This window comes from Tilletiaria anomala (genome assembly GCF_000711695.1).
Source record: "Tilletiaria anomala UBC 951 chromosome Unknown K437scaffold_145, whole genome shotgun sequence".
Lineage (NCBI taxonomy): Eukaryota > Fungi > Basidiomycota > Exobasidiomycetes > Georgefischeriales > Tilletiariaceae > Tilletiaria > Tilletiaria anomala.
In genome coordinates this window covers 15,083-32,768 of record NW_013546877.1, presented here as the reverse complement: position 1 = coordinate 32,768, position 17,686 = coordinate 15,083, and the positions used below count along the sequence as shown (strand labels likewise).

The window sequence follows — 17,686 nt, the reverse complement described above, 5'->3', positions numbered from 1 at the left end:
CCGGTGCCGTGGTTACTGGGTTTGCGGCTGGATACGAGAATGTTGTGCATGGTTGGTGTCTTTCCAGACGCAGCAATTGCGCCGGTGGGTAGAGCCCGGCGGCGGACTTATCGCTTTCGAAGCCCGATTCTATTCGCGCAAGGAGGCGGTGAACATATTCAAGTGTCCGTGAGAGATGCTGCTATTCTTGGCTCGTGCAACGGCCCGCTGCGGAGGGGGATGGGAAGGGGAGACAGGGAGAAATGCGCAGGTCACGCCAGGTGGCAATGTCGAGAAGGTCGATCGAGTATGCCATTCTTTCGAAAGCAGGCGCTTTCCCACCACTGGTGCCTTTTCTCCGCCTCGACATCCGCGCACACCGTGTGGCAGCAAGAAAAAGGTGCTTCGAAAGCTGAGGCTCGTGGCATCTTTGTAAATGATGTCGTTCCTGCCCCTCGTGTTATCGTCCCAAGAGAGCGCGCCAAGGATGTTTGGCATGCCGGAGAAAGGTGTAAACGTGAAGGCGATACCGCCGAAGATTTTGTGATTAGGGCACGCTGAACGTGAGTGCAAGAACAAAGCGCCGCCCATGCTGTACGCAGCGAAGGGCGCACAACGTGGGGCACCGAGGGTTGGTTCAGGAGATGAGGCGTTGAGGTGCTCGAGAAATGCTGTGAGCTGCATGTTGGTTGGTTGAAGTAACAGTCGTTGGCCGTTGCTGAAAGCAATGACCTTTTGCGAACCCTTCGCGCTGCCTTTGGTGTTGGCTGACGGGTGCTTTTCGAAACGCCGCTTGAGGCGCCCTTCCATGTTGGTCAAGTTCCACAAAGCGGTGCATCATGGACGATGTGTAGATCGGTGAACGTCCAGCCGCGCCTTCATGCGCAGATGCAGGTACGGCATTGTAATCTACCGAGTCGTCCAGCGGCACCTCGATGGATGCATCGCACCAACTCATGCCGGTCTTCAAGCCTATTTCGAAGGATGTGTAGCTGTGCTCACCGTCAGTCCAAACAAGGTCGGTACATCACTACACGCCAATCCCGATGCCCGTCTCTAAAATGGAGCAGAATTTTTTGCCCGTATTTAGTGAGCGCAGTGCTGACCCGCGATTGTCGCCGGGATAAACGCAGGTCCATCGTAGCCGTCGATCGGTGCTCGAGCTACTCAGCGGCATCAACCTTCCTCTCCCTCTCTGAACGCTTCTTTTGCTGTGGAAAAGTCACCGCGTGATCAGCGAGCTTGCCAGTGCTGATGCCAACGTTGGAGTAATGTCGTGTTAGAGTGGCTGAGCCAGGTATTCTGGATTGCCTGGTTCGGCGCGGGGTTGCGCCATAGCGGATGTATGAACGCGTCTTATGATACTTGCGTCTGGGAGGGGCGCCAGGGATATATCGAGTGGTGAGAATCGTTCACAGGAATGTATTGAGTGTTGGAAATTGAAGAGGCATGGGATAAAAGCGCCTTGGCGCATGTCAGATCGTATGAGGTCTTGTAATCATGGCGTGAGGAGGCCTGAAAGATGAGGAAGAGGGGGGGGGGGTCTGCGCATGTCCTGCTTCATGCAGTGTGGTTGGAGAGAAGCTGTCCAAATCAGCCTCTGTGATGAGGTTAGAGGCATGTATAGACTTTGGATGGGTCATCAAATCCGCCACTACCGAGCTGCCCCCCAATGTCCATGAACCATTCTTCATTGCGAACAAGCGGACGCGTTTCCTTTGTTTGGGTTTCCCATCTTCGGTGTCTCCAGCGCATCCGCGGCGAACCTTGACTCTGCGCTTATTCTCCTGCTTGTCCATGAACCCTTTTTCGTTTCTGTACATGACGCGGTGCATCTGTTCTACCTCGTGGCCAAACACATCCCGATCTTCGGCTTCGTTTGCATGACCATTGCGAAGAAAGTGCACATACCACTAATTGAGGCGGAGCTCAAGCGCGACACCGTCTTCACTATGCGTCCCCGCGTAATCGCCGTGCCGAAACGGCTCGAACAGGAAGCGATCCGTGATTGCTTGTGGCGCTGTCGACGACGTCATCGTCATTCAAGCCTTGAAGCGTTTTTAACGAGTCTATCCTTTGTGTATCGGAGCAGGCTGTGTCAAGATGGCCTAACGCCGATCGTTGAAACTTGCGCTGAAATACGGCGCTGCTGTCATGCAAGCTGGTGCGCTGTTGCCTTTGAGATGCCGCCGGTTCTCCGGCTTGGCCGAGCAGTGGGTGCTACATCATGACCTTGATCTGGAGGTGCCCATCCTCGGCTGAGCGAAATGGACGGAGCTAAAGTGCGGACATTGCACCGAAGAAAACTATTTGGCGCTAGTCTGCACACTGTCCGGACTAATCAGGCGCGGCTGTCAAAACTCTCATCATCCTCGTTGGAGCTTAGGGATTGTGTGACGCACGTGGTTATGCGATTGTCGAAGCTTTTGAAGACGAGCTCTTGGTGCCTTGGGCGTCGTGCTTCTGCCTTGCATAATCCATGATTAGGCGGCGTCGTTAGATCACCGCAGACAAGCTCTTCCATCTCGCAGAGGAGACTTAAAGGGCTTTGGCGTGTGTGCTTTCCTTCAGTTACGACAATCATCCCCGCCATCATTGTGCCCCTGCACCCATTGAATCACTGGAGCCTGAAGCTGATGGATGCCCAGCGCGATCGTGAACTTGGAGCGAAGCGGACGAAAAAGCTGGTGCCAGAAGTTCAATCACAGCCCTTGTCAAAGGTCTTCCTACACCCGCTCGGTTGGACGCGTGAGAGCGGCGTGACCGTCCCCCAGGCGAGATGCCTGCCAACGATGTCGGGCCTTCGCTCTACGACTCTCCGCAATGCACTATCCGTCCAATCCAGCTATATGATGCGGTTCCCAGCGCGCCTCTGCGCATGGAAAGACCAGATGCTGTTCAAACAATCGCCAGAGGAAAGCAGAGGGAAGATGCACGACGCGAGAAGTCCCAGAAAAGCCTTCGCGAAGTTCCTGTTCCCAATCTTGATTTTGTCGATCTGAGCTACGCGACCGCGTTTGCTGCCTGCTGCGCAGTGGCGGATAAGACAGGATTCTCCTACGTTCACAAAGGAAGTACATCACGGAACCCAATCCTGATAGACTCTGAATCTCCACCTGCATTGCATGCAAAATGTTGCGAAGCTATATCGACACGAGTAGAGGCTTCGTCCGCACGCAGGAACAAGGGAATAGCTGTGGGCAACAAATGCTCGAGCTCAAGGCGAGCGACATCGACCAAGGAGGTTCTGGCGCAGCACCACCCGCAGTTACCTGTAAACAAGCGTAGACGCGTGGAAATCGACCTATCATCTGCGCTCAGCACTCCCTCCATCTCGTCAACGCCAGTTGCTTCCACTTCGATTCAACCAGCACATTGCGGCTCAGGGTCAGAGGATGAACTCACCAATCATGCCGAGGTCAGCGTTGAAGAGGCTGCAATGAACAGAAAGTTCCGGGCGAACGAAGCCGGCTTCACGCTGGTGGACACACGCTTGGCCTACCGGATCGAAGCGCAGTCGTGTGATGTGCAAGAATTTGCCGCTCTCCATCAGCTTCTCGCCCTTGAAGAAGGGCGGGGAACGGCGCTCAGGGTTTCGCTGAGCGCTTCTAAAAAGCTCTCCAAGGGCCAAGACGACCAAGATCCGGTTGCTCTCGAAGGGGACGAAGCAGCAGCTGGACATGCGCATAGTCCGCTTGCCAACAGCACGTTGCACGCCTACCTTGCTGATATCACCGGCTGTGTCCCTTATTCCACGGCTTCCGCCGCGCAGCCTCCTTTCTTGGCCACGCTTCCACTGCTCAACAGTTCGCTGCACAACCCGACTCCGCGTGGCCTGACGAATGGCACGTGGGTACTGGCAGCGCTGCGCCTTCATGCCCAGGGACGAGTCAGGCTCGAAGCTTCACTGGCTCGTTTCGAACCTCAAGACAGGTATGCAGATGAAAGCGGCAGCGATCAAGCTGAAGAAAATGAATGCCTTGACTTCTGCCTCCATATCAAAGTGGATGTTTTGCAGGCTGCCTTCAGCAAGGCAAGCGACTGTCGCGTTGCAAGGGATACGCTTGACGTCTTGAGATTTGCCGCTGGGCTGCCGCAGCGATGCACTACGGAGCAAGCCCGTAATGAGCGGGAGACGTTCTCGGCATTGCAGGAGACGGTCGCAGTGGAGGTTGATAACGATGCTACAGAAGACGCGGATGAAGATGCAGAAATACTGCGCAAGACGCCCCCGGATGCGTCGCTCGTGTACGAATCGATGCCGAGTCCCAGCCGTGCTTTAGATTACGGTGCTACGATCCTGCAGCACCCCGACCTTGTCCCGACGCTCCTCCCGTTCCAACGGCGCAGTGTCGGATTTCTGCTTGGGCGCGAGGGCAAGAGGTTTGAAGTTGCAGGGAAAGATGGTCAGTTCGAGCTTGTCGAAGCGAAGGGGATCATGACCGCACGCGGTACAGTGCCGCTCGGCTTTTGGTATGAAGAGGTGTTCTTGTACGCACTCCCTGGGGAGAGGCTGTTTTTCGACAGCATGTACGGCTGCTTTACGCATGACGAAGAGGCTGCTGCAAAGAGGGATGTCAAGGGTGGTATCCTTGCGGAAGAGATGGGTCTCGGAAAGGTGCGTGCCTTGCATTCGACTCGTGTTTTCATAGTATTCTGATTTCATTGCTTGCTGTTTAGACCGTAGAGATCATTGCTCTTATTCTCCACAACCCAGCGCCGGCGTCGCATACCAGCGCACCGGCTTACTACAATGCTCCACTCGAGTTGCACGTTACTCCGGTCAAGGCGACGCTGATAATCGCGCCCGAGACGCTCCGGGAGCAATGGATCGAAGAGATGGCGCGACATGCCCCCTCGCTGACGGTCTACAGCTTTCCTGGACACGTACAAGCCGCCAAAGACGTCGTTGCTTTTGCGAGAAAATGCCAAGAGGCTCCGTCTCCGGCGCCAGCAGGCGGATCGGACAGCGCCAAGGAGAACGGCATCGGATGGGTCGATTTTGCGCAGCGCTTTGATGTGATCATTGTTTCCTTTCCAGTGCTTTCGCACGAGCTGCACACTGCACGAACGGCACCGGAGAGGAGTAGAAGAAAGGAGCGCAAGTATGAGCGTCCGAGAAGCCCACTCATCCAGCTGGAGTTTCACCGCGTGTGCGTTGATGAGGTGCAGCTGTTCTCGAAAGGGGCCATGCTCAACCAGGCTTTCCAGACGGTGTCGATGATTCCCCGCCAGTCGAGCATTGCCGTCTCGGGAACGCCTGTCAAGATGATCCGTGATCTGCAGTCTATGTCGCAATTCCTGCGAATACCGGGCTTCGAGCTCGCCCACGCCACAGAGCACCTCGTTTCGGCGCGAATGAAGCCGCAGTTGATCAGGATGCTGCGCCTGCTGAGCACACGCCAGACTAAGGACAACGTGAGCGAGGAATTGGCGATTCCTAAGCAGATTCGCCAGCTTGTCCCAGTCAACTTCACCAGCATCGAGAGCGCATTCTACAAAGATCAGTGGAACCTTGGCCTCGCCGAGCTCGGCCTCCGCGACGATGGGAGCAAGGTCAGAGAGACGATGGAGCTAGACCCGCCACTCATGCGCGACATTCTTTCGCGTCTGCGACGCGCCTGCACGCACCCGCATATTGCGATGCGAAGCGTGAGGAACACGCTAGCGTACGGTGCAACATTCAATCTGCGCTCCATCGATGACGTACTTGATCTAATGCTCGAACGCACGCGCGCGGACTGGTACCGGACGCGTCTCGGCCTCGTGTCCAAATCGATCGACAGGGTCTCACTGATGCTTCAGAACAAAGATGATGGTGACCGACACCTCAAAGCGCAAGATACACTCGAGACACTGAAAGAAGAATGCACAGCAACTGTGGCTGAAATTGAGGCTACCCTTGACCAAGCGCGGCTCAGGGGCCCTCTCTATCGGTTCACAGAGGACGAGGTCGCACAGGCCACTAGCAGACGTGGCGAGGAGGCCGAATCGGAGGAGACTGAAGCTCTCAGGGCAAGGAACCTTCATATGCGCGATGTTCAAGGGCGCTTACGAGGTGTGAGTTTTGTGCCGTGCCGGTTCTGACATGTGCTCACAATGCAACTCTTGATAGTGGCTTGAACAACTGCATCGCACATACCAATTCCTTGGAAATACTTGTTTTCAAATTGGAGAGCTCCTCAATGCGTCTGGAGGGAGCTCCGCACCGGGCGGGCAAAAGGAAAAGCTCAAAGAGCGGGAGAATGAAGCATACGATGCTGCGGAGAGCGTTCGGCAGGAGCTACTGAGAGCGACGCGGGAGCACGCCCAGCATGCGAGGAGCAATATCAATCGCCGCCGTGCCGATTGGACACTGCAGGATTGGCAGGTAGAGCATAATTTTGACGTCGGCGGCGGCATTGCAGTCGCCCCCCACTTTTCAAGGCTTCAAGCCCTGCAACAGGCAAGTGCCTTCCCACCCGAGCATACATTGAGTCAGAGCTGAATCTCCTGGACTTGCAGCTGCTCGACGAGAATGCCAAGGTCCTCCTATTGTGGCGTGACCGGATCCTTGAGCGCATCACCAAAGATATCAACCGCGAAATTGACCAACAAAATGAAGCAGACGACCAGTACAAGGACAATCTTGATGCTCAGCACGAAGCGGAGGCTCTGCTGGAGATGTATAGGGTCCTGATGGCGGAGCGCGAGCTGATCCTCACTGGCAAGCACGTCGTCAATTCAACATCCAAGCCACAACTCTTTGCAACACTAGAAACGGTCGTTCGCGAGGCACGCCGGAACGAATTGCTCGGCCTCGGGCGGACCCAGGAGGAGGAGGAGGCCCTGGATGCCCAGCGTGTGCAGCTGGAGCATTTTAAAGCGCTGGATGACGTGCGCAACCAAGTCAAGTTGCGGGGCGGTACGCCTTCTGTCGCAGACACGATCGTGAGCCTCCGCGATTCTGCTGACAGGATTTCGAATCCAGAAGAGACTTTGCTCTTGCGTGAGTGTAATTCGCTGTTTCCTCCATGCAAAAGGCGGACTGACCTGGAAGCATTTGTTTGCTGCAGGCGAAGCAACTCTTGACGCTCGAGAGATGCTCAGCCGGCAAACGAAGCTGCTCGATTCCGCCAAGCGCGACGCAAATCTCATGTCTGCTCTCTACAATGGTCGTTCAGCATACTTTGAGCAATTGCAATCGCTTTCAGACATGGTGACAGACGTTCCGACGAACAACCCCCTCCATGACATTTCAAAGTGCAAAGCAGAGGAAGAAGCTGCCCATCTAAAGATCGGCACACTCAGCCGTCGCCTTCGGTACCTGCAGCACCTCAACTCGTCCCGAGAAGTCGAGGACCAAGATTCAGAGGTGCAGGAATGCTTCATGTGCACAGACGTCATTCGCAGAGGCGTGCTGACGGACAAGTGCGGACATGTGGCGTGTGAATCGTGCTTCAACGAGTGGCTCAAGTCCAAGCGTACCTGCCCCATGTGCAACACCAAGCTAGTCGGCCCCGCTGACTTTCACCGCATCGTGTATAGGCAACTCTCCCCAGGCGTCGAGCAGAGATCTTCTGTGCAGACGCTGAATTTGCAGCATTTTAACTGCCTTCAGGGAGACCCACGCAAAGACATCGAGGTTCAGTCTGCAACAGGGCGATTTGGCAGCAAGATGGATCTGCTTGTCAAGCACATTCAATACATCCAGCGCACTACAGGAGAAAAGTCCGTCGTGTTCAGTTCCTTCACCCGCGGCTTGGACCTTGTCGAGCAAGCGTTGCGCGCTAACGCCATCCGGAGCGTACGATTGCAAGGTTCAGGCTCCGTTGCAGGCGCAGCCGCGCAGCGTTTCAGAACAGAACCCGAACTCGGCGTCTTTTTGCTTCATTCAGAGGGACAGTCATCCGGACTTAATCTGCTCTGCGCCTCGAACGTTTTTCTTTTGGAACCACTCGTCAACCATGCGCTCGAGCTCCAAGCAATCGGCAGAATCCACCGCATCGGCCAGCCGCGTAAAACCCATGTGTTTACCTACTTTGTTCTTGATACTGTCGAAGAGAACATCATCGCCCTGTCTCAGCGCAAAGGCCATTCCCTTTACGAAATGTGTCAGCATCGCCAGCAAGAAGATCCAGCCCTCTTCACCGTGCAGGCGTCTCAGAACCAGCCTCCGACCCACCGAGCGGCGCGTGGCGACTTTGTTTCGTCAGTGGATGACCTTTTTGTCTGCTTCTTTGCATCATGAGCTCGTACCTCTAATGAAAGGTGGCAGTCCATGCACGTAGCGTGTCCTCAGCAATCTTCTACAGCATCGTGTTTCAAAGTCGGCCAATAGACTGCATTTGGCTACCTTAGCATCAGAAATAAATTATCTGTAAATGTTGGTCATGGTGCGTAACCCCATTGGTAAGAATAAATGGCTATCGACCTCTCGCCTACTTACACATCGTGGAGAGCGTTTGATGCAAAAGTGTAAGTGTTCGCGTTTGATGCAAAAGTGTAAGTGTTCGCATCAGTCCCAGTGAATCAAGCCAAGAGTCTGAAGCTGATGTGCCTGGGTGAAAGCTAGGGGGCAAAGCTGTGATTAGATGAAAAGCTGTCAACAACGGCCTTCAGAGGTTCAAGTCCTACTGTCACATGTGCTTCTCACCATGAGCTCTTTGCTTCTTTAAGTATATTCAAACTCAACAAAGAAGCATTGAGTTTTGCCGGAAGGAGTGCAGCAACAGTGGCGTGATGTAAGAAAGCGAAGACTTGCCGCAATAGAGTGTCATCTGTCCTTGTATTGTGGATATGTGTGTCTCTGGGACTTTCGCAAAGAGACCGACTGATCGAATGGCGGAGGTACGAAGCGAACATGCACGTATTATCCACTCGTAGCGAGTCCCATTGTTGGGAACCCGACCAATGTAACTCGAGGACCTGGATACAGAGCATGGGGGAGACGAGTTGGCATGTAAATTCTTTCGTAATTGCGATACCATGCATGACAAGGGAAGGCATTTCAGTTGCAGCAAGGTGCAGCGCGAAACCATTGAGCAACATAGTGACTGCGAGTGGTCCACCCTCAATTTCTAGATAGTTGTTTGAACTGCTGAGTGAATGAGATACCCGGCCCACAGTAATGTTGCGTTCAGACCACAGCATTTTTGATGATCTGGCCTGCGTGTTTTGACCGAGGATAACTCCGCAGTCGATAGCTACTCTTGGTTCTTGGCAAAAGGACTGATAACAGAAGCTCCAACAAAGCGATGCGGGGAAGCAGGGGTTGCGTACCATCCTGACACACCTGAAGGGGGGCAGTGCTTTCATCGACGTATTTGTACGAACAGGGATGCTGGGTAATATCAAGACTTATGTATGTATGATGCTGCGTTCGCGCCACCTGGCAAAGCCACTTTTCAAATTGATACAACGACGTGCAATACATGCCCCCATCTTGCACAATCGTGAAAGGGTCTTATTAATGGTTCGTCGTAGACTCGGATCATACAAGATCACACCCTTCCGTCTACTGGCTGTCCGATGTCAGACGTGAGAGTTTCCGAAGAGTATTTAGTTCCCAACGACACAGAGCCAGTACAATGGGCAGGTCGAAAGGCACGTTATCAAACATAAGCATCAGCCGCCAGTAGCCAGTAATCGACAGTCAAAATGCAGTCGTCAATAGAGGGTATGAGTAGTGAGCTTGAGTGGTCACTATATAGTGGTCAATAGTCAATGAGTCAAATGCATAGTCATCAATCAGTAATCGGTAGCCAGAACATACATATTAGGCAGGCACCTGGCGTCCCAACTCTCGCGTCACTGTCTGTCAGGACTGCTAGGAACAGCCACTCGCCTCATTGCCGATGTCCCAGCCACCATAACGGAAGTTCCAAAACGAAGCATCCCCAACACCCATTTTTGTTAAAACTCCTGTACTTCTGATCTCTGAAGCGACAAAACACGCATTTGTCGGGGCTTATCACGGGTAATTACCCCATATGTATAGTAAGGTCAACAGCCCGTTTCTATTACAGGCGTGACGGCTCTCAGTACTCACCGCTCAGCCTTTAGTGCTCAGCGGGCTGGATGGCAGTGAGTTACTTTGACATTTTCTCATAGGCTTCCCCACACCATTAGTTTTCAGAGCTTCAGACTTGCGGTGGGTTTGAAGCCCCCGTTGTTCTTCAATGTATTCGTTGGTGAAATAGATGGAAGTAAATAGCCTCACAAACGATTATTTTTTACGTAAATAGTTTGAACAATGGGACGGAATTGTTGCTAGAAAACACAGTGTGCTCCTTCATTATCCTTCACCTTACGCAACCATGTTCAGACTACACGCTTCATGCTTCCCAAGCTACAAGGGTTATTTGTGCGCGCTAGAAAGGGGTTTTTTCGCATTTGAACTTCAGGAATTACTAAACACTGAACATCAGTTTTTTGGCCATGAGCTGAGAAGAGTTGTAGTTCGAGCAGATTTTTAAACCAAAATTGGAAAGGTCATACTTTCAGAAAGAGTTTTCATTTCTCTTCCATCGCAATGTCGACACAATACTGTCCAGTATGGGGAAATTCGACTTCCATCTCAGATCTACGCACGCGGCGGCATTCTGTCACAGCCAGCGACCATGTATTCCTTCCATTCAGAATACCTCGCGCGGCTGCAGCCGTCTCGGATGTCATGTCAGACTGCCGGACCAACCTGGTGGTATGGCCAGGGCCTCCGCAATGCGAATGAGCGGAAGTGCGTTAACAATGTACATATAACGAAAATGCGGATGTGTCCATCTAGGAGTATTTGACATAGATTGGAATGTCAGAACTTCAGATGGATCAACGCACAGACACGGCAAGTGCGCTTGCTGGCCGGAACAGGCAACGTCCAGAGTTCAGTATTCAGCATTTAACATCCAGCGCTCAGCACTCAGCGTCTAGCGTTCAAGTGTTCAAACGTTCAGCGCCCAGTATCCAGTATCTGGCATGAAATATTCAGTTTTCAACAGCCGGTAGCGAACGCGTGAGCGCTGAGCACTCAGCGGCAGTAGTCATTAGTCGGCAGTCACATAGTCAGAACGTCCAGTCAATCAACAGTGATTATGTCCGGGCGCACAACACTCCAAACATGTCAGTACATACATGTAAGAGATTCCCTTTGTACGCAGGTGGCAGGGCTTGCGTTATGCCCGAAGCGCTGAGAGAGCGGGAAAGCATGCCAGCCATAGACCACTAGGCTGCCGCGTGGGGTTCACGTGGCGTGGCATCACACGTGCATCAACATGTCACAAAGGTATTCCTGATGACATCACTGATCACCTCACCCCCTTTACGACTGGCCTCACCGGCACCTGTAAGGACAAGGCCAAAAGAAAGAGGTTTTGGGAACCGTGGCGTTGCTCTATAGTCCGGTTGACAGGGCAGTGCGCATTGCGCTATTCTTCACGCAGCGGCCCACTCTCCAGTGGGCCAGGTACCCGTGCCGAACTACGCTAACTACTAAATACGCCAGGACACTGGGTCGCCCAATGCCACATCGTCACCACACGTCAGTCGCGATGCTGCCAAACCCCATAACTTCAGTCCGAAAACTCAAGTCACAACTTGGTGAAAGGTCCAGTTGCAACTTGGCTGCGCATGTCAGGCTTGAACTTGATCAGTCAATTTCCGGAACATTTTCGGAATGGAAAATAAGCTAAAGCAAAAGAAAATCGGCCATATTGGACAACTTTTTTTTTACCTGCCTTGGGAATCTCCTAGTTGCAACTTGAGCTTATATTATGTCGGAGAAAGCAATTGACCTGTTACAGTAAAATCTCATTTCCAGGCCAAAATTAATGCTTCCATCGTTTTCTCAAGTTCATTCGCGAATTGCTTGAATCTTTGGGAGAAGCCCCATAATACCAATGGCTTTTGCGCCGATCCTGAAGACCTTGTTTAAGCACCGGAAGTGCAAAGAAAAGTTTTCAGGTTTGTGCCGTTGGCTCAGCTGTTCAGGGGTTTCCGTCTCCTGGAAACTGCCTAAACACTGTTTACGGGTCCCAAATCCCCCGGGTCCGCTCTGACAGGCATAGTGCGAGCAGATGCAATAAAAGGATTATCAAGGGCGCATGAACATGGCTTCGAGGGCGACTTGCTTTCCGAGGGTTTATCAAGGATGAGAACGAAATTCACGTCGTTGTTCGGACTCCAACCAAATCGAGCAATTTCAGTCCTAAAAAACTTGAGAAAAACGCACGATTGCGTGAGTTTCAAGAATCAAGATCCTCGCCTTCGGGAAGACTCGATTTTTCAAAACTCCCGCACTTTTCCCTGTGCAGGATTCACTACACGAAGTATTCAAAACCATCAATATTTGCTTGCTTATCACGCTAGATCTGATTGGCAGTGACCTCACAGTATGGGTTGTGCTTACAGCAGCGATCAGCACAAATTAAAGGGGCTCTCAGCACCTTCAAGCGCATACATAGTAAGCGAATGGAGTTCAGAGGTGGGATAATCCTACACGTGCCTTGGACCAGTCGTACAAGCTATGAAGCTAATGTAAGTTATAAAACGAAGAAGAAACGTGATTTTTCAAAAGTCACCAAGGGAGTCCCGCTCTTACAAGCGCCGATTTGCCGTTAAGTTGCTTTTGTTCACCATGGGCCAGAGTTACTTTCTGCAAAAGTCACTTGTTGCAAACTCGTTGCTGAAATTGCTTGATAACCGTTGAAATTTTATTTGCATCAGAACGGTATAGAGTAATCACTGAGAGGCTTTCCGGGGGTTATCCCAGCTTGATTCGAACAGCCGCTTCTTAAAAGGGTTTGTGGGCTTTTCAGAAAAGTTTTGTTTCGCGACCCGGTATTTCTCAGGTTTCCGAGCCAACTCTAGTTTCTTGATTCTGTGTAATAACCTCACCAACATTTCAAAGAACAGGATCTATCTATACGTGTAAGAGCCAGCTAGCATCACGTAGAGCACGGAGGCCGGTGTGCAATGGATATTGGATATTACCTTGTTCTGATCGTGATCATGACTGTGATTGCGATCATTTATTTTCTTCTGAACAGCCAACTCATACCAGCCCAGACAAACAGACACCTATAGCTTACCGCTGGGCTACCCATTTACCCGACCTTTGTGGTTCCAAGCCTCAACAACTCTCTCGGTGCGATATGCCTGTGAATTTACATATTCATGTTCAATATTTATGAAGTGACATGGCATTTGTGAGTTTTGAATGTCAGGTGTTAATGTGAGATGTGATGAGATGTGAGTTGTGACGCTTGAAAATTTGGTGAGTCCTGGCGAGTGATGGACTCTCCATTCAGGCAGAGGTTCTTATTGTGTGACATGGCTCCTTAAAGATACATGCTAAACGCTGAAGCTGGATGAAGCAAGGCAACAAAACTCACGCGCAAAGGCCATCGTCGCTCTGTGCATCACTGTAGGTCATTCCAAGTGGGGAGGACGCTTTGAATTAGGGAACGAGCATCTTTACCTCCACCCGGCGCCAGGACCGATTCTTTGTAGAGTTGACCCTGCCGCCTTGAAAGGGCATCTGGTCTGAACAGTTGTTCCCAAAGTGCTGAAGCTATGGCCCTGTCCAGTGGGTATGAGTAGTACGATGCTGGATACGAAACAAGATGGGCAAAGCGGCCTTGCCAGTCCAAATTTTGTACGGGCGTGAGTAGTGCAGCCTCTTCCTGGGCTTGCTCAAAAGTTGACGTGCTGTCGAATCTGCTATCCTCCGGGGATCGCAAATGGAGCCTCTGGTCAAGCAATGATAGCAAAAGCTCGTCGTATCTCTCGAGATGCTTGAATTGCGATGCCGAGTGGAGGTGCTTTTGAAGATGCTCATAAGGTAGTGGCTGATCCGTTGAGTAATGCCGCGCAAATAAGGGCAGCACACTCGGGTCGGTAAGAAAGTGCTCCATGAGTATTGAAGGAACTTCGACAAAGTCTGTGGCACACCGAGTACCAGATACATTCTGGAATTCGGTACGTCCCACCATCGCTGTAAGCAGCAAAACCGAGACATAGTGTTAGAACGGCCACTGATGATTTCCACTGGCCACTTCACGCACAATGTAGAGCGTGGCCCATCTCGTGAAATAATGTCTCGATTTCAGGCCATTGCAAGAAAGAGGGAGAGTTACCTGCTGAAGGTCGGCGAAAGTCACATAACAGCGCCACAATTGGCTGCTGGTACAGCCCTTCGCGGTCATTCGTACACTGTGGCTGACCAGTGAAGGGTGAGTCCGACAGCGTGGGGAGGTCTCCCCCAGAAAAGACGCTGTCGATATCATCTTGCTCCTCATCGAGATCTACCCGACGTGAGCAGCGCACAGTAAAATGTGCTGCACCACTCGGTTTTCCAGCACGACTCCAGAGATCAGCGTATATCACGCCTACTGGGCCGCCTGCATCCTCGTCGATGACCTCCAGTTTCAGAACATCCTTGCACCAGACTTCACCTGCAGCGGAAGGCACCAGCTGGAGGTGCATTCCGAAGAGATGCGAAAACAGTCGGCTGATACCACTGAAAACTGTGCCCACACTGAAGAATTGGGATAGAGGTGTCGTCGGTGGGCTGAAATGATCTATGTGGCGATTAGCAAGAAATTCTCTGTCCCACGCTCGCAAACGCGCGCTCCCGAGCTGTGGACGTTGCTGTGAGAGCAATAATTGAACCTCCTTCTCAACGTTGCCGCAGATCAAAGACAGTTGTGAATGAAGAAATCGAATGACGTTGCCTGAGGTGCCATTGAATTAGTCCCGGACGAGTTTCGCGAGTAACAATGAGCGGCTCACCCGGATCTCGCGCCATCTTATCTTTTAGCACCATGTGAGCAAAGGATTCATAGCCACTTAGCTTCGCCAGTTGAGCCCTGCGCTCAAGCAAGGCTTCCAATAATGCTTTCTGAGGTTTCCCGCTCGCGAACGCTGAGCGATACGCGGCCTCGCGCGCTGATGCATTGGTTGAGTTCCGAATGATCTGCATCAGATACGGGCTATCTGCGCGCAGCTCAATGATTCCATCGAAGCAGAGGGACTCGTCCATGATCCCCTGCAGGATCGGTTCCGGAAGACTAGCTAGCCAGGAAGGCTGGAACCTCGCTGGCGGCCGTCCCTCCCCTGCTTGCAAGTTTTGAGAAAAAGCAGTACTGAGGGAGAGGACAGAGTCGCTTAGAGAAACAAAACGCTGTCGATCATGCTCCGGCAGGTGAATGGCAGACTTTTCGAAGTCCTGGAGGAAGATGTGGGCTACATGGAGGCCTTCTGGCGAGAGCAGAGACTTCACCTCAGGGGCGCGAATCGCCGCGGCAAGCGTCTGAAAACACGTGGGTTAGCCTAGAACAGCTGCTCATGATTCGATCGACTCACTTGATACATGCCAGTGCTGGTATTGAGCACGTTCATATAATTGCAGAGGTACTGATGCGCTTGCTCTGCTGCAGACGACCAGTCAGGATCTGGATGAGCAGTTCGCACAAATTCTGCCATGTCGATAACCTTGCACAGCATATCTGACAACCTGTCGATGTTACGAACTACAGCAGCCATTTCCCTTGGGCCACGGCGGGGTGCTTCTGTAATTCTTCGTACCAGGACGGAAGCTCGTTCTTGCGACTTCCTTGCGATCGTTAGGAAGTCTCGAGGGTGCTTCAAAGTTGTCTCCCCAAAGAGCCCAGTTGAGGAACCAGAAGCTGCCTTGCAGGACGCTCCAAAATTGTCGATCACCTCTCGCAGATCACGGAAGGAATGTGATAGATCATTGCTCGAATGTCGGCTGTTGAGAGCAGTCGCATGAAAGATCCGCTTGGTTGAGACCTCAATGTCAGCCTGCAGCAGGATGCCTCTGAGTGCCAAGCGCTTCGACAGAAGCGGTCGGGCCAGCTTGCAGGCAGTGAGAAGGCACATTTCGTACCGTCTTACGTTCACCACGCCTCCGCCTCTTGCAAAAAGCTGAAAGGTTGACTGGGATTTGGTTGACCTTGGCCGTTAGATTGGGAAAGATCATTTATAAAGCTGAGGCGTGAAGACTGAGGCTGCTAATGAATGCCTTTGAGAACTAGATCCTGGTGGCTTCTGAAGCGCTGAATATTGAACTTGACGACCGTCCGAACCACATGGGTGGCTTAGTTCAAAAAGGCAGGACTACTAGACCCGGGCGCAATGCCAGCCTCGAGCTCTCGTTCGGGATTCCCGGGATCCCGCCGGATTGTGCGTCCAAGCCAGTTCCCTTCCCGGATTCCCCCTGCCGAGGGCAGGATTCATCAGGATCCGGTCATTTGGGATTGGGCGGGATCACTGGGGAAACGGGAAATCCTGTCACGTCACATTCCCGAACGAGACCTCTCTATCCAGAGCCAAAGCTTCAACCAATCCCCAGCCCCAGACTACGAGTACAGTCCGCATATAGCCAGGTTCGGCTTCCAGAGGAAAGAGGCTATGTGCTACGGTGAACCGAGAGTGAATTAATCGTTCTAATATTTACAGCTCGTTTTGTGACCGGCGTCCCGGCCAATGGCCATCGGCCATCGGCCAAGCTTGACGCCCTCACGGCCTCACCGAAGTCGCCATCCCATCACCACTGCACCAGTAGGGCGTAAATAAAATCAAAGACACAGACTCGACACGTCTCATTGACATCTTAACAATTGAATTGTAGCAGCTTGGCCCTTGGCCCTTGACTATCGTGTATTCGCTATTCACCATCGACTCTTGACTGTTATGATGGACCTGATTACGATACTGACTAGTAAGTGTAATTTTGTCGCACCGAGCCAGATGCAAAGTATCTTTTTGAGCAATTTTTGCGCGTTCCTCATAGTGGTGACTCCACATGGGATTAAGAACGCCCATGGCTACTCGGATGCGATCTCTTTAAGCCTCTTAAAGGGCACAGAAAATGATCTCCAAGTATCATAAAATCAGACCCTTCATTCAATAAATTGAATCGTGAATTGAGGAGAGTGGATGTAGGTGCTTGAATAAGTTGGTTAAGGCAAGCAAATCGGATGAAGCTAGTGCGCGTGTTTGGCATATTGACGCAGCCTGGACTCCTGGAGTTCGGCAACTCCCTTTGCAAAAGGGTAGTGATGGGCTGGATGAGGCCGTGTTCAAGCGTGTGGTCTTCGAAACATATTGGCTTCAACTCTCCCAGGCACTGAGTAAGGTAATCTTACGTCTTGGGGCTCCTGGGTCCCTCAGCAGCCGTGGTGAAAGTGAAAAATGAAAGATGGTACATGTTGAACACTGGTGGATACGGGATCAAGAAGCACCGTGAAGACGGTTAATATATTTAGAATATTTCGGTTACTTGCAGGTAAAGAGTGATATTACCTTCAATCAGCAGATTGCACTACACCTCCTCTTTTATACCTGGCAGGATCTATGCGAGCGGTTCTGAGCAAATTGCAGAAATGTTTCAAGCCCAGTCAAAGACCTCCAGTAACCCAGTTGCACCTGGCCAAAGAGATCGCTGAGGTCAACTCAACACAAAGGATCAGCACATCGTGGCAATGGTGTATTAAAGAACAAAGGATTGTAGATATGAAGCCATTGGAATATTGAACTGATTTGACGCCTTGGGAACGCGTATCAATTCAAGTGAATGTCTGATCGTGAACTATCTCGGCACAAAGGCGCAGATGTAATACTAACCCAGCACCTATGCAAGCTTGTGTAGATATGAAGAAACAACGTTGGGTGACGATCTATATGAGGGAAACCAGTGACCACAGAGCGG

General features: G+C 51.9%; 4 protein-coding genes across 4 annotated transcripts; 2 read left to right on the top strand and 2 right to left on the bottom strand.

The window, feature by feature from the left end:
• Positions 1-110: 110 nt before the first annotated feature.
• K437DRAFT_42912 (uncharacterized protein) lies at positions 111-1,183 on the bottom strand. Its single transcript, XM_013384847.1, has one exon. The coding sequence runs from the start codon at positions 787-789 to the stop codon at positions 130-132; it is 660 nt and encodes a 219-aa protein (XP_013240301.1). The 5' UTR covers positions 790-1,183; the 3' UTR covers positions 111-129.
• Positions 1,184-2,399: 1,216 nt separating this feature from the next.
• Positions 2,400-8,333, top strand: K437DRAFT_259885 (uncharacterized protein). The gene is made up of 5 exons (XM_013384846.1): positions 2,400-4,597; positions 4,660-6,039; positions 6,095-6,424; positions 6,484-6,967; positions 7,035-8,333. The coding sequence occupies exons 1-5, from the start codon at positions 2,759-2,761 to the stop codon at positions 8,207-8,209; spliced, it is 5,208 nt and encodes a 1,735-aa protein (XP_013240300.1). The 5' UTR covers positions 2,400-2,758; the 3' UTR covers positions 8,210-8,333.
• Positions 8,334-10,580: 2,247 nt separating this feature from the next.
• On the top strand, positions 10,581-11,552 carry K437DRAFT_296631 (uncharacterized protein; the record flags this gene model as incomplete). Its single annotated transcript, XM_013384845.1, has 4 exons — positions 10,581-10,696; positions 10,781-10,805; positions 10,946-11,076; positions 11,115-11,552. 4 exons carry the CDS (start codon positions 10,581-10,583, stop codon positions 11,440-11,442), a joined length of 600 nt encoding a protein of 199 aa, XP_013240299.1. The 3' UTR covers positions 11,443-11,552.
• Positions 11,553-13,261: 1,709 nt separating this feature from the next.
• On the bottom strand, positions 13,262-16,061 carry K437DRAFT_252018 (zincin). Its single transcript, XM_013384844.1, has 4 exons — positions 15,319-16,061; positions 14,746-15,265; positions 14,019-14,687; positions 13,262-13,948 (listed from the first exon to the last, which is right to left on the bottom strand). Exons 1-4 carry the CDS (start codon positions 15,853-15,855, stop codon positions 13,374-13,376), a joined length of 2,301 nt encoding a protein of 766 aa, XP_013240298.1. The 5' UTR covers positions 15,856-16,061; the 3' UTR covers positions 13,262-13,373.
• Positions 16,062-17,686: the final 1,625 nt, after the last annotated feature.

Coding starts and splice junctions, on each gene's coding strand:
- K437DRAFT_42912 (XM_013384847.1), bottom strand. CDS start 789: ATGGAAGGGCGCCTCAAGCGGCGTTTCGAAAAGCACCCGTCAGCCAAC.
- K437DRAFT_259885 (XM_013384846.1), top strand. CDS start 2,759: ATGCCTGCCAACGATGTCGGGCCTTCGCTCTACGACTCTCCGCAATGC. Junction 4,598..4,659: donor AAGAGATGGGTCTCGGAAAG/GTGCGTGCCTTG, acceptor CTTGCTGTTTAG/ACCGTAGAGATCATTGCTCT. Junction 6,968..7,034: donor AGAAGAGACTTTGCTCTTGC/GTGAGTGTAATT, acceptor TGTTTGCTGCAG/GCGAAGCAACTCTTGACGCT.
- K437DRAFT_252018 (XM_013384844.1), bottom strand. CDS start 15,855: ATGTGCCTTCTCACTGCCTGCAAGCTGGCCCGACCGCTTCTGTCGAAG. Junction 15,266..15,318: donor CCAGCACTGGCATGTATCAA/GTGAGTCGATCG, acceptor ACGTGTTTTCAG/ACGCTTGCCGCGGCGATTCG. Junction 13,949..14,018: donor GATGGGCCACGCTCTACATT/GTGCGTGAAGTG, acceptor TGCTGCTTACAG/CGATGGTGGGACGTACCGAA.